We start from the raw sequence: 16,479 nt of genomic DNA, 5'->3' as shown, positions 1-16,479 counted from the left end.
CGATATACTTAAAGAGTTCAATTTTCCACATGAACTAATTGTTTTGAGATTTAAAGGTTTTCAGCTCCAACTTTTCTTTTTTAACAATTCAGTTGAAACCAATGTTTTACAACACATATTTCTTGTTTAAGAATTTCACTCACAATATATTTAAGAAAATTCGCTTTCAACTATGGTCTAGTCATAGGATTGTAAAATTTTAATTACTTCACATAATTTCTATTGAGATTTTTTACCTTTTCAATATTCTGACGAAAACTTGTCAATTCAATTTCTGGATACTTCAAACTCCTCAAATTCTTTTGAATTGCATTCAAAAAGTTATTCAATTTGATTAAAATAGAATCATTCTTCTTCTTGTAGATAACTACAATTCACAAGAATGCCTTTCATCTTGTTATAGCAGGGCTTGTTTGACTATTCTCCTTGGATCTTTACATGCATACTTCTGGCAAGTATAAAGTTGAGAAAGAAATAATCCAAAACTTTATGAATGAAAGTACATACTAAATCCTGATATTCGTATTTCATATCTATAGACTAATTTTCTGAAAAAAAGTCTGATTTGTAAGACTTTTAATAATTTTATCACCAAAGAAACCAGTATTAACTGTTCCGATATCAACATACAAATCTTTACTTGAAAAATCAAATAGATATTATTTACACATTTTAGACCTACAAGAAAATCAATTTCCATGACACTGCAAGTTTTCAAACAGTCCAGTAACCCTCTTATTCATATTCTGTGCTAAAAATGCATAGTTTAACAAAGAAGACCACAAAAAATGATAGAATAATTCTGGTCAATGATGAGGAGAACCTCCTTCTTATAAGATCTTTATTGCATTTAAACTTTGGTGTTATAAATTGCCTTTACTGACATATACCAAACTGTTTATCATTTTGAATTCTTGTTCAACAAATTCACCTGGTTTCCCCAAAAAATTCTTAGAAAGTTTCCCATTCTTTAAAAATCTGACATGCAATCTTCTCCTTTTGCTGACAAACATTTGAATAAATAGTACACTTTAAAATAAATAATAACCATAAAGAGAGGTTCAAAATCCCACATAAGCTAAAATTATCCACATTTATTAATAAAATTGAAAATTCTTTTTAAATTTCATCATTATATAAATTAAAAATTTTCACTTTATTGATGAACTATTCATGGAAATAAATAAAATCTTATTCAAATCAAATCTTTCCATAGAACAAGATAATCTCTTAAACTATTGTTGGCTGTGTAGGATGGCTATGGTTTCAACCTCCCCTCCTTCCCTATTTCAAAACAGAAAGAATATCCCCACCCCCTTCTCTTTCAAGAACTGGTTAAATATGTATCAAGCATTAGACTATATAAATTCAGTTCAATCAGACTATTAAACAGAACACTTAGAATGTATGGAACAGTGCCAAATACAACCTTATAACAGCTGTACGAAAAAATTCTCCTATACTTCAAAGGCTATTTCAGTTCTGTGTTTAAGGGTTAGAAATATTATATCCAATTGCTCAATCTATTGAAAATTCCTTTTATTTTTATTACTGCTTGCCGATTCCCTTTCTTTCAAATACACAGAGAGGAAAGATTGCAAATCTTTTGATGAAATTCTCAAGACAAAACCAACAGTTGTTATGAAAATTAACTCAAATGGGGGAAAATACATAATAGCCATTTTATTCTTTTAAGTTGTTGCATTGGTTCTAAATAATAGGCCTTTAACTTTCCTGAATGGGTTAGGGATTGGATGAGCAAGTTAGATTATTGATTTTTTTTTTTCAATTTTAATTAAGAGGATGTTAATCTAAGAGGAGAAACTTTAATTCAATAGTTATAGATATTAAAAATGCATATAAAATGAGCTGTCAAATATTAAGATTAAAAAACCTTCATTGGAATTCCCTCCCCCCCCCTCAATTTGACTGGAATTTTTGTAATTCCAAAAGATATGTTAAACAGAAAGAAATGAGCAGTAAAAATTTTAAACGGATATCTGCATTACTTTTCAGAAATTTCATCTTTGTCTGAAACCAAAACAGAAGTCGAAAAATAACTATAAATACTTTTATATCTGTCCGAATTCACAGACTGGGGGGGGGAATCCTCTTAAAAAGTGTTTGACAATTTTAGATGGTGTTGTTGTTGCTTATCCCCCTTGGATTGAACTCCAATTCAAACCAAGTCCAAGAAAGCAGGGAAAGAGGGATGCAGTAGCTTCTGAGGGTAAGGACCCCAGAGCACCTGAGGGCAAAAGTCTGACTTTAAACCATATGAAAATGAGACTAACACACTCATTTGCACAACCCTCTTTTACAGGAGGGCTTTTTCATACACCTCACAGATAGAACACTGGGTAAAGAACAACCATGCCCGAACCTGGAATGACCAAATCACAGGGAAGACACGCTACCCCTAGGCCAGGACGCTGGTTGGGTATAATTGCGAAATAAATAAAAAGGAATAAATAAAGTTTGAAAAAGAAGAAAGTAAGATTGACTGATGAGTAGTTTCCAAAAAAGTTAAAATGACAGTGTTCTCACGTAAAACAATAACTGGAAAAATGTGTTCAAACTTAATTCAAACAAAATGTTAATTTCAAACTTCATTTTCACTTTTTTTCTCTGAAAACTGGCTTTTTTTTTAATTCTGTCTTCAAATAAAAAAAATTTGGTTGTAAATTTCTCTTAGTTTTCCAAAAACTCACAAAAAAGAATCAAGTAATTTTCTATGGTTCTGTGTACAGCAAAATAAAATTCAAGGACAGAATTGTAGAAAGCTAATTATAATTATTTATATACACATACATAGTAATAAAATAACTTACCACCAGAGAAGCTGCAGCATGCATGAGACGTGAATTACCATACACACCATCAAACTGTAAATGAAAACAACCAATAAATAACATATCTGGTATTAAAACAGATGCATGTGCCTATATGTAACTGTGTTGGTCAAAATTTTGACTTAGCTACCAAAGTCACTACATATATACAATTGGGAAAGTGAACATTGAAGCAATTTCAGTTTAGAATTAAGTGAAATGTTGATGTTTTCCTACCATAAGTTCTGAAAATTTTACAGCACAACATTTTCATTGTTTTGTCAAGTACTGAATTAAGTTATTTTCTTGTATTATTAGAAGCTACATAAGAATTTGGCTAGTAACCTATATAATCTACATTATAAATAAAAAATAAATTTATAATATTATGAAAGATAGAACATGGATGAACAGGACATTTAGACTTTGGATAAACTTTAATAAGGCTAAAATGTCATAGAACTGATCTCAATGAGAAAAATCCATGTACTCAATGAACACAGCATATGTAGGACAATCAAAATAACAAATTTTAATATTTGACAGTTATTACAGATATGAAGTTATATTTAAAGGATTTAACTGAAATTAAATATAATCAATATTCCCAGAGAACCAACTGATTGCAAAGTCGAATAGAATGCAATAAAAATCAATAAGTGCAAATAAATCTATGAACCTTTCTTTAAAATACATAATAAAGGAAGATATGAATATCAATAGAAAATATCAAAGGTAAAATAAATTAAATTGAATCCTTAACAGAAATTTAGAATATTAGAATAGAAAAAAAAAAAAATACTAGCCATCCTCCTTTTAAAATATTACAATATTTGAAATTATTATTTTTTTATTTTATTAAAATAAATAAAAATATAAAATTAGTAGAATTGGTTTTAATGGTGACCAAAAAGTGACAAGAATTTTTTTTTTTCTGAATTATAAAAAAATATTCTCATGTATTATTACTTATTATGAAAAATTTTGAATGTGCAAATGACATAGAAATAGTCTGATGATTGAAATCGCCAAAATGGGAAATTTTTTCTTGGCACTTTTCAATCACTGTTACAACCAACAAGTACCATAAAATGTTCACTATAACTAAAATTAATTAGATTAAAAAAATAAATATCAAAATAAAAAATAATAATTTTTGCTCTAAAACCAATGCATATATAAAATCAAAATACTTACAGGCATTGTTGTTTTTTCATTGTATAATTTAGGTCGCCCAAATTTGCTAAAAAGGAATTAGAAAAAGAAAAAAAAATTAATTACTGCATAAACATATATATGTTATTATAATCAATGTAAACTCAGGGTAATAGTACAAAAAAATGGCTATTAATGACCCCTGTTAAACAGTAATAAATTTGATGTTAATATACTTAAAATATGATTGACAATTTCAATAAAATTTAATTTATAACAACATAAGCAGTATTGAGTAAAATTATTTTAATAATAATAATATACTGAATTCATTGCGACCTTAAAAAGCTTTAAAGAACCTAGAAATGTATATTAAGTTATTTACCTAATGCAGATGCATTCTATATTATGTGAGAATGATTACAGAAAGCTGATAAAATGCATTATTATCATGAAGCAAATTTTAGTATGAAACATATTAATCGACTGACCTGTTAGGAGCTGGACGCCCCTTTCTTTTATTGCTATTCATGGACATCATTTTAGAAAATAAATTTGTCTGAAAGAAAATCAATTTTTAATTCGCTTACAGAAATAAATTGATGGTAAATTATTTTTGAAGATGTAGATACAGGAAGCTTAATATTAAAATGTTAGTTATCAAACACTTTTAAGAATTCAGAATGAAAACATTAGTTTTAAATATTAAATGTATTTCTAATGCAAAATACTGACAGAGTTTTTGTCAAAGGCTTTATTAGGAAATGAATTTGTCTTAAAATGCTTGATTTTGGAATAAACTTCTGAAAATACATCTCTTTACCAAGATTAAAAGATAAATATGATATTCCACTCTCTGTAATCATGTTTAAAGGTTTTACATTCAAAAATATAAAAATGAAAAAAAAATTACCACTGGTAACATTTCAGAGCATTAGTAATTTCTACAAAATATCTAACATAAGCATCATGATATAGCATACTAAATCTAATAACCTCTAAACTACATTATAGTCCTGAATTCAATGGTGATCATACACATAAATTCTATTGACATGAAATTGTTAAAAGTCATTGCTACTGTTAGAGATTCAATACTGATAAGCATAAATAACTAGGCAGTCACCAATTTTTTTAAATCAATTTCAGTAATAAACAGAAATAATTTTATTGGGAAACACATTTTTATATTTTCAATACTGCCCACATAAAAAAAATAATAAATGTCTTAAAGGCAATATTTATGGATTTTTGAAAGAAAATATATTGAATTCAAAGAAAAATACAAAATTGAAACTATGCCTCAGCCTTAACAAAACCAAAATGTTGAACTGAAATATTCTATATCAGATGTTTGCTATATTAATATTTTAAAAAGGAGTCTTTACTCTTAAAAATAACATAACAGCAATGTCCCGTTCAAGCTAATAAATATTTGAAGTAATTTTTATTACATGATTATCTTATTTAGTAATATAATTGATTCTTTCTTCATGGTGTCTCCTTAGTAAGATATTTTTAAATAGTTACCAGTTAAAAATATATAGTTAAACCACTTTTTTTAAAATGGTTTATAAACAGAATTGCTTCTAATAGAGAACTATAATATGTAACTATTTTTTAAGTATTTCTTCTATATAGTAATAAGCCAAGTACTTTTATTTATTATTTTTAAGATGATATATTATTTGAAAGTAGAATTCAAAATTGGTCATAATTTAATTGAAGAAGACTTTCTCCATCATCCACTTCTTTTCCACATATAATTAATCAACTAAATACAAATATACAAATATTTTGCACATAGGGACAATCTAAGAGGAATGCAAATGCACAAGGACTCATGTTTCTGATGGTCTCATACCACTGACTGCTTTTGCAAAAAGAAAATTCCTTTTAACTTTTTACTTTGAATATCATTATGTAATGTTTAGAAATTTCACGTCCAACATTTCCAAAGCAAATTAAGCATTGTGATTTTCATTACAAGGTTGAAAATAATAAAAATAACTTCAGATCCAGCATTAGTTGAAAAAGATTTTTCTTAGACATTGTATTAATCAGATTTGAATTAGATTAAAATCTAAATTATTAAATTTCAAAATCATATCTTTTACAAAACAAGCAAGATTAATGATCTTTTTTTTAAATTTTTTATTATTTTTATGACTGAAATATTAATTTTATAAAAATTGCTTAGTTATCCCTCATTTATTAATATTTTTAAGCCCTTATTACATCAGTTTGTGCAATGCTATAAAGAACAAAATAAATATAAAGTAAGAAATTGGTTTTAAGATTCTACAAATCAATTTTGCATCAGACCCAATTTTTTTTTTGGTTAGCCTTTCTCATACATACCCTTCCTTCCATCCAATACAGATATTACAATTCCACGTGGAATTTTCATACAGTTAAAAAAAGATTGCAAAGGGATAAAAATGCACTAAGCCACAAAAGTATGTACCAGAAATGAATATTTTCTATACAAAATTTACTGAAAATAATTTGGATAGATTGGTCTTAGTCTACCCCACAACGACCCGCCCACCCAAAAGGGTGCAAGACCTTGAAGGTCACCGGGGACAGTACTTGGATAGACAATTATAAATGTGCTAAATTAAATTTAAACAATAGAGTAATTATAAAACTAATAATTTGAACAAAAAAATATGTTATATGAATCACCAAAAAAAGGAATTAAAAATTTGCCATAACTCAAAAGTAAATTTTATGATTGAAGTAATGCACTGAATAAGACAAAACAAAAAAATCTTTTAAAATCAGTATTTGTATTTGAAATCTTCGCAGAATTTACAATACAATAAATTCAGATAACATAATTCTCCAGATCTGATATGCTAAAAAGTACATATTCAATAATAAAATACTTCTTTATGCAAACCCTTTTAGTGATATGTTTTGCAATTATTTTTATGCTCAATGCTATCTTGTAGTAAGGCAAAAAAAAAGCGAAACTTAAAATGGGAGAGATATGAATTTAGAATAAATATTTATTTATTTTTAAAGAAAAAAAAATCAAATCTATTAATGAAAGTAATAGGAACCATAATCTATTATGGTTCCTATTACTTTCAGATTTCACATTTATTTAGCATATAATGAAATATAAGCAATATAATAGCTTAAATAACTATATTATTGATAAAATGAGAAAAAGTTTATTAGATTATATTATTGATAAAATGAGAAAAAGTATTCAATGACAGAAAGATCTACAGTGAATTTTACTAAAAAAAAAAACTAATCTTATTCAGTTTATTTTAACCTAAATTTCTATCAGGTTAAAATTGATTTTGCTTCTTAATTAAATGAAACTAATTTAAGCTTTAGATAATTTTCATTTGGGTTAACCTATCTGAGGACAATTGTATTTATACTGCCTAGACTAAATTGATTGTATTCCATAGTACTTCTTTTGCTCTGGCTAACATATAAATATGTATTCTGTGGTGAAGCTTATAAGGCAGATAACAACCTCGGGACACAAGTGGTCACTTTTGTCTAGTGGTCTTGTTACTCAGCTACAAACCCCAACGTTGCTAGTTCGATCCTACCCAATACAACTTCCTCATTGGTGAACAGCCCACATATCACCACTCAACGGCAACAAATATATCGTTCATCTCACCTCCAACTCACTGGAGGAAGAGTAATGTGGTGAAGCTTATAAGCCAGATAACAACCTCGGGATACAAGTGGTCACTTTTGTCTAGTGGTCTTATTACTTGGCTACAAACCCAACGTTGCTATTTCGATCCTACCCAATACAACTTCAATTCTTAAACTGTTTCAGTGAAATATTACAACCATTAACCAATTAATCTTCATTTTTTCAGATTTTTACACTTTAAAAATATATATTAATAAAAGCGATTTAAATGATTTTCTACTAACTTCTTCCATATTTCCTTTTAAAATATACTCAGAATTTAATTCATTTTAATCTTGGTGTTATGAAAGTCATTTAAAAGAAATTTATACTTTAAACTAGCTAATATACATGGCACTGTTATACCTAATATTTTTAATGTAAAAATTAATTTTATATAAAAAAAATGTTACAATGCATAAAATACTCTAACTTTGGGAATACCTTAAACCTTTCTAAGAATGTTAAGATATTTTTGCCTATATTTATCAAAGCCAATCTATTAATTTTGAAATATTTATATTTATTCACGACCAATCTATTTCAGGATGACTTTCAATATACGAATCATAATTTCAGGGTGATTTTCAAAATACCTTTCAACAGCCTTTCTATTGATTTCAAGATTTTTCTCAGCATACTTTGAAATAACTTTACTTAACTTTTTTACTCTAATCACACCTGTAAATACTTTTCTCTATTTTTGTTCTCTTTTTATTGATGTAAAAGAAAAAGAAACAGGTTATCCAGATAAGGACATTACAAGAATAATTTAAGGCTGGGAAGCTAAACAAGAAAAATTTGTTTCAAATTCCACTTGAATCTCTGCCAGTTGTTATAATGTCCGCCTGAATTTCAGCTGTTGTTGAAAGGCCACCTTGCTACAGCTCAGTTTCACAGCATCCATCAATAGATTTTGATGTAGCTGACCTTTGCTTATTCAGCAACATCAAAGGCCAATTCTTCAGACTCTTCTATCTCTAAAGTATAATCAAAACATAACCTTGTTTGTCATCATTTCCAGTGAATGCCCTTCTACTTGTTCAGGATGGTTTGGCTCCCAGCCAACAGTGTGGTAAATCACCGATTAATTTTACCTATGTTTACACTCTCACTTGTCATCCCACTATAAAAGAATAGATTACTTTGATGCTTGATGTTCAAATTTGATAATTTTCTTAACACTTGAACTTATTGTCCTTTTTATCTCTACCAATTTCACTACAAGTGCAAGGTATCATCATCAGTCATCTACCTCCAAAGCCTGTCCCGATTTTTCTTAGAAATAGGAAGCAAATCAAAATCATATAAGATAAAAAAGAGAACAGACATGCATCATCACCAACTGTTTCTATTGTACTGGAAAGAATTTCTGTTCCATTAATAAAAATAATTTTTTCATCCATAATTATTAATTAACATTACAACTGATCAATCAAAAATTGATTGAAAGCAATATTTTTATACTGACATTCGATTTTTATGCTAAGACGGTCTTGAAGAACAGAATTCATATAAAATAATAAATAAAAAAATACTATAAGATATTTCTTGCAATATTCAGAAACAATATTGCTCATTGATATGTAAAATGAAAGAGCATACCAGATAAACGAATACAAAATCAACACAAATATCTGCATAACAGGAAACAGCAGCTGTTCATCCCTTTACTTTTTAGAAAGAAAAAATAAGCATCACAAAAAATATTTACAAAATAGAACATTCAATAGATAAAAAAAATTTGAAGAAGAAATAATAAATACCATTAGCAATTTATTTCCTGGTATAATGAGAAAAAATATATCTGTAATATATCAGCAAAGACAATAACCACGATTCAAAATCAATTTTGAAAAATGCATTAAAATTAAAAGAAAAATTGTATGGAAGTAAAATTGTCCTCGAAGACTTAATTTTTTGAACTTTTAGATGATATAAAAATGGTTTTGGAGCAATAACATACAATGAAGTTGTTGAAAGAAAATGTTAAAATAAAGGGTAATTTTTTGTTAAAATTTCAAAAAATCCTTTTTTAATGAGCACTTTCTACCCGGAAGCAACCACCTGATAAACTGCAACTATCTAGCTCCAATAGTTTGGAAAATTTTTTGATTAGTGAAAAAGCCAATGAGTGAATAAGTGAATTTGCTTTTTATACTGTTCATTTTTCAGGAACAAGAGACTAAACTGATCCTCCAAAGGGAAAGATAAACAGTTACTATGTCTCTTAATTTCTCAAATAATTTGAGTGCACCCAACTGCTAAATGTAAGAATCTCCTCCTTTCATCTCTCCTCTGATCCCCTTTTTTGACAAAATGGCACAAGCACAAAAACACGGTGGATTTCTGAATCTGAGAATGAACAGTTATATATAAGAAGATTTTGAACAAAAAAAAAAAAAAAAAAAAAAATGATAGTAGAGCTTTATGAATCATAAAACAATATGAAAATTCCATCTTTCCTCTTACCATTTGCTATTATATTGGATAAAGTGCTTATAGTACCAATTGGGAAAAATCACAATTTAAAACATTTCTTATTTATCTATACGTAAAATAAGAATATATTTTGAAATGGCAGGAAATATCTATAAGATAACAATGTTTTCATAAGATACTCATATTTATAATTGTACCATACATGCTGAAACCTTGGCAAATTGCAAGATTGAATTATTGCCAAAATCTTCAATGTTGAATACCGCAAATACCGTACTAGCTACACTATGTCAAATTTACCAAAAACCTGTCCATTCCATCAACTTTCAAATTAAACTACATAAATTATATCAGTGTTTCGAGATAATTAGACTTTCATTTGCAATACACCAAAATTAGAAAAAATGAAAGTTTGATGGATAAATTAAATGAATGTAAATTCATTAATGAGCCTTTCAGATACGAAGATGTCTATCAGTTTTTTTCCATTGTGTTTCTAACATAATAAAAATGCTACTTTTTTATTTGGGTTTAAAATTTGCTTTCTTGCACTTAATTAAAATGATAAACTTCAGATTAAAATCAGGAATAGCAATGATTTCACACATTTGCTTTTTGGACAAATGCTGATTTCATTCATTTATTGCAAACAAAATACTAAATTTCTCCTAAACTAGAATACTGATATGGTTTATTGCAAGATAATTTGAAAGCTACTGGAATGGACTAATTTCAGATAAATTTGATATGTAGTAACAAGAAACGGTATTTATGGTAATCAACATTAAAGATTTTAGCAATAATTTACTTTTGCATTCCACAAAGTTTCAGCACTTGTGGCTCTGATATAAATATCAGTATACAGATGATAATGGTGTCAACTTGCGAGATATTTCCTTTTTTCCAAATATGAGCTTACTTTATAAATAGTTAAATATTTTAAATCAGGATATTTTTCCCTATTGGTCGCAATATCCATCAAAACTTGCAAATGGCAAGAGATAGGGCAATATTACCATTGTGTTTTATGATCTGCATGGTTTATCACCCTCTGTCTTTTGACAGATTAAATCAAACTAATCTTGCATACTAATTACAAATTCATTACATCAGTTGTTAAAGCTTACCATAAACACCTAAATATTAAGTACATTCATGCAAGATTTTTAAAAATTATTTTTACAAAATATATTTTTATAATTTGTCTCTATGTTACTTTAAAGAAGTACTACTATTTGGTATAAGTGTATGTTGCTGATTAGACAATTTATAATGAAAAAGACTTAGTATTGTCCAAAGTTAATTATAATTGAAGATTAGACCTTTAAAAGAGAAACTATATCTTTGATTTTGAAATATAACTTATGGAAAAGTTTAAATTAGATAATTATTTCTGTGAGGAAAATTCTTATCTTTGATTCTTGATATAATAGGGATCTTCCTTACATGTATGAAAAAATTTATGAAATAAGCATGTAAATAAAAATGATGGTTTTAGATTTTATTTATATATATGCTTGGAATAAATATTTATTCAAATTTTTCACCAATATACATGCTACAGAATTAAATTCAAAATAAAAGTATGAATCTAGCAAATAATACATGAACACTTTGCATTAAAAATTAAATGTGCTGTACAAAAAGATTAACTACTAACTGCAAATAAATACAAAATGTTATATATGCATATATAAATTTAAGAAGTAGTTTAACAAATATCTTATTCATAACGTTAATAATATTCCCATTTCATAATTTTTTTTAAAAAATCTGAATAATTTTCCTCTAAATTATTATGTGGCATGTAAAACAGTAATGACGTTTGTCAGGATACAAAATTATCTTCGACGGCGACGAGTTCTTTGTGCCTTTAATTTATACACAGCAAAATTCACTACAATATATCCATTGCTTAGGAAAATAATTTAGAAGCACATCTTCAAACTCACAAGTTAGAAATCCTGTTCCAATTCACATACATGTCTTTATTCACAACCTGTCAATGAATCCAACTTTAGCCTACTTTTGACCACGGAAAAAAGGCAGAAAGGAGCTATCACAGCTGTGCGTTTACAGATTTCTTCTTTCATTAAAAACAAATAAATATAACAAAACATTTAAGAAAAAGTATTTAGAATAATGTATAATATAAAAATTAATTAAAAACTCTCTCCACGGCCTTACAAGGCCAAAGAGATTCAACTAACGACCTACATCCGAGTGTCATCAAATACAGAAACCTATGGCGTCAACAAACTGACGAAATAACAAGTTGCCATGCCGATGAAACAGAATCCTTTTTTCTTTCTCTTATTTTTTCAATTTTGAACAAGAGTAGATATATTTAACTGTGACCATCGGTAAAAATTAGTAATAATAATTAAAAAGAAGTTACAATAATAATGCATTCATCCCTATGAAAAAAAATCATAACATTTATCTGCTCATTAAAATCAATGAAATAAAAAAGGCGTCTCAAATACCAACTATCAAGATCAGCTGTAATCCAAAAGCTGCCCATTTCCATTATTTTTCCCTTCAGCCGCTCATTTGCAAATATTGAAGGGTAAGATATGCAATGTAGCAGGAGCTGATTTTATCGTAAGTAAGAGAGATAAGCCTCCACAATTTCAAAATATCGTGTAGATCGCCATCAGTACACATGAACTCGAAAACAAAAAATGTTACTTGAAAGTGTGTTTATTATGGTAAATGCGCCCTCCTCCAATAGCACAAAAATATTTTGTAATAATTGCATTATATTATAAACAGAGTCGGATTAAGTTCGATAGGGACCCATAATTAGTCTTCAATGCTCAATTCCAAATCCAGTTATCTTTTTTGACTTAACTTTCATATTTTTATGTTGATTTGTTAAATGAAAATTAATAAATTATAAATAATTATATTACTATTATTATATTACTTAAATTTATTAGTGATTAATTTATTTCAAATTTTAATTCTTAAAGCTATTAATGTTATCAAATTTTAATTAAATTTTAAATTATTATTTGAAATAATAATTTAAAATTTGTTATTTAATTAATCATTTAAAATAATTGAGATAATTAAATATTTTTCCGTAAAATATTTTTAAATAAAAAAAACTTTATAAAAAGCTAGAAAATAAAAGTATTAAATTTTAAACAAAACAGTAAAAAAAGAGGTCAGCTTTTTTAACACATTATAAATATTATTAATTAGAGGATCGGACTTATTTAAATTTAAAAAACTGCATTAGTTTGTAAAATTATAAAAAATTCATATTTTATATTAGAATTTATATTAAATTATCTAGACTTTCGTATCGTAGATTTTCACTTTTTTTTTTTTTTTTTTTTTTTGTAAAGTCTTAAAATATCTTGGAAATAGCTCACTTTGTATACTTAATTTATCATTAAATTCTTTTTGAAAAAGCAAGTTCAATATGTATTTCCTGTGAAATATGACGTTTAATATTTCATTAAGTAAACATATAAATATTTGAGAAGTACTCTCAAAAATATATAAGTAAATGCACCTGCTACAATCTGATTCATTTTATGGCACGTGAAATGCGTTTCATTTTCCCATAATTATCTCTATTCTGATTCCTAGTATTACTCATCAAATGCAACCCATTAAATCCTTCTTCTTCTACTTTCAGCAATCGAAAGTAATCATGCGATTATATATTTGAAGCAATGGTGAAAAAGGTTTGAAGCTCGGGTTAATAATGTAATCTATTGTAGTAAATTAAGCAAAAAAAAAAAATCCAACATTCTTCAAAAATTTGCGTGAGTGTTAAATTAGCATAATCAAGAAACGATTTTTAAAAATTTTAAAACAGTGCAAAATTTATTTTTGTGCAATAATATTTTTAGATGCTATAATGCAAAAGCACCGCTATTTAGCTTAAACTTTTTTATTAAATCAAATTCAAATCAAATTTCAAAAATGTACTCCGGATGCACATTTCCACCATCCAAAGTATACAGTGCCAAATTTGGTAGCAGTAGGTTACACGGTTTAGACAGCACAACGCCAAAGAACAAAAACAAAAATACATATATTCATCTTATTAGTATTAGAGATTATTCGCTAACTTTACATCCGAAATTTTGATATGCTTTTCTAATATAAATAAAAATAGAATTAATAAAATAATTCTTAGAAATGTTCAAACTTTTCAAATGGATTTCGAAGTGCCTATTCACTTCAAAATATGTGAATAGTATTGTTTATTTAAAGAAGTAAAAACGAAAAATAGAAAAAAACAGAAAAGAAAAAAAGTCGATCAAACTATTAATAACCAGTATAATTAAAAGCATAAATTGTAGGGATTTCTATTTAATCATTTCTGTAACACATTATTAAGGAAATTGTAGACTAAGATTAAATTTAAAAAGATCAAGTGCTTTTATAATTTTATTTCATTTTGTTTTTAGAAAAAAGTAACAAAAAATTGATAAAGAGTCATTTAAAAGTCTTTTTTACAGAAATATGTTAAATATTTTCAAATTGCCAAATATATATATATAAAAATAACGCTATTAGCACAAGATTTTGTCCGATATCTCCATGATATTTATGGGACATTCTGAAAGATGACCAATATCGAGAAGATGTCATAACAATGTTGCTTGGCATTTTATGCCAATATGGAAAGATTACTTTTAAATTTTCTACATTAAAAAAATCACAAAATCTTTCCAACTTAAGTTATACTGAAATCAGTTTCTGGTAAATGAGAAGAATTTTTTTTTAAAATAAATCAAAAAACAAACAAGTCAATGCTTAAAGTTTTTTTTTTTTTTTTTGAAAATGAAATACACCTATCCAAAACATAAGACGTTACACACCAACGGTTTAATATCTTTGAAATAGGGTTCACAGGTTGAAGCCAAAATGGTTTCAAACAATGCACTGTCGTGACACAATTAATTTTGGATAACTTTCAAATTTAGTTGTCTTTAAATATTTATTTCGGTGGTATTAATGATTTCTAAAAATTTCAATTAAGTACTTATAATTTGCTCTTCATGACTTTCAAAGCAAATTAATAGGCCGATTTATTGTTATAGAATGCATTCTTCTATAATGGTTTCACTGCATGCAGAAAAACAGTAGCATTAATAGCTATATTCATAAAACGCAACATACTTTTACATCAAAAGAAGCAAAATATCAGCAGGAATTTATATTCTGAACTTATGTGCACCTATACAAATTAGCATCTAGTAATAATAAGTAGAGTTTTAAGGGGTTGGTGCTCCATTATGCTGAAATTACAAGGATATGTTTGACCAATAAAGGTTTGATATCTAAGATATTTTTAACACAATGCGGAGAAATACTAAATTTGAATGACACACGGACCATTGTGGTAGTAAATGAGACAAATAATTCAACTGTGGAGAATGTCAATCCGCGTATTTATAAGCCAGAGTCCTTCTTGACAGATTAAATGGGGATTTCTCGCTGCAATCATAATGCAATTATGATTGTTGAAAATTTTGTAACTTTTATAGTATTACAATAATCATTACAAAAGTAGATTCGGTAATAAGAGCAATCTGGAAGCAATTCTTCAACAATTGTGGTGCATTATGAGCACAAATTCACGTACAATTTGTAGTATCCAAAGAATAATGCTTTATTCACTACTGTTAGTTATGAAAATCCATAACTGAGTAGGAAAGCTCTATATCACGCACCCAAATACTAGGCTGTAAAAGACGAGGGAGATATGCGATATTTCGCGTCTTGATAGATAAAAGACAATCAACTTAAAAGTTACAGTAAAAACATATACAACATAATTAAAACAGTTATACATTTGAAAAATCCTATAAAATGAGTCGCAGAACTTAAGATAACTTAATTCAGTCAGAGATAAAATAAGAAAATATGCAATTTTTTAAATTTTTTATATACATTTATTTATTTAAAATTTAAATGAATTTTTTGCCCTTATACTAATGTACGTGCTATGCAAGAGGGGACACCTCAAAAATCTCAGATTGATATCTTTTATAGGGATGACGAATATTTTCAGAGCGGTTATTACGTAACTAATATCAAAAAGTCACAAATACAAGTGATCAATACTTTTCAAAGAGGGGTGTGATTCAAATCCTTGATACGATCATACTGATGATATTTCGATTACAGGTTTTGGCTTACGATAGAAATTCAATGATACGATACGATAGCACCGAAATTTGCCGGAGCGGGGACTTTACTGGAAAGTGACAATCGATACGATCTGTCCAATGGAAGCTCTCGAAAGAAATCTGTGATTGGATTGAAAAGTGAACGGACCGGTTATTGGAATTATCGTATCGTATCATTGAATTGCATATCACTGAAATTTATCGGAGCGGTGATTTC

The 16,479-nt window shown here is 27.4% G+C and overlaps 1 protein-coding gene across 4 annotated transcripts in view; it reads right to left on the bottom strand.

The window, feature by feature from the left end:
* LOC129989023 (ataxin-2-like protein) overlaps nt 1-16,479 on the bottom strand; it is a 71,046-nt gene that overhangs the window by 30,694 nt on the left and 23,873 nt on the right. Inside the window, exons 1-4 of one of the 4 annotated variants that reach the window (XM_056097330.1) lie at nt 12,588-12,605; nt 4,478-4,545; nt 4,029-4,074; nt 2,832-2,885 (exon numbers count right to left, since the gene is read on the bottom strand). In XM_056097330.1, coding sequence (XP_055953305.1) covers nt 2,832-2,885; nt 4,029-4,074; nt 4,478-4,527 — 150 coding nt within the window. In that variant the 5' untranslated portion in view covers nt 4,528-4,545; nt 12,588-12,605. Of the gene's footprint in view, nt 1-2,831; nt 2,886-4,028; nt 4,075-4,477; nt 4,546-12,053; nt 12,360-12,587; nt 12,606-16,479 lie in introns of those variants that run through there. The other 3 variants (XM_056097328.1, XM_056097329.1, XM_056097331.1) reach the window with 3 other exon arrangements.

This window comes from Argiope bruennichi, chromosome 10 (genome assembly GCF_947563725.1).
Source record: "Argiope bruennichi chromosome 10, qqArgBrue1.1, whole genome shotgun sequence".
Classification (NCBI taxonomy): Eukaryota; Metazoa; Arthropoda; class Arachnida; order Araneae; family Araneidae; genus Argiope; species Argiope bruennichi.
Note: the sequence above shows the minus strand (reverse complement) of the source record. Positions and strands in the feature narration are given on the sequence as shown.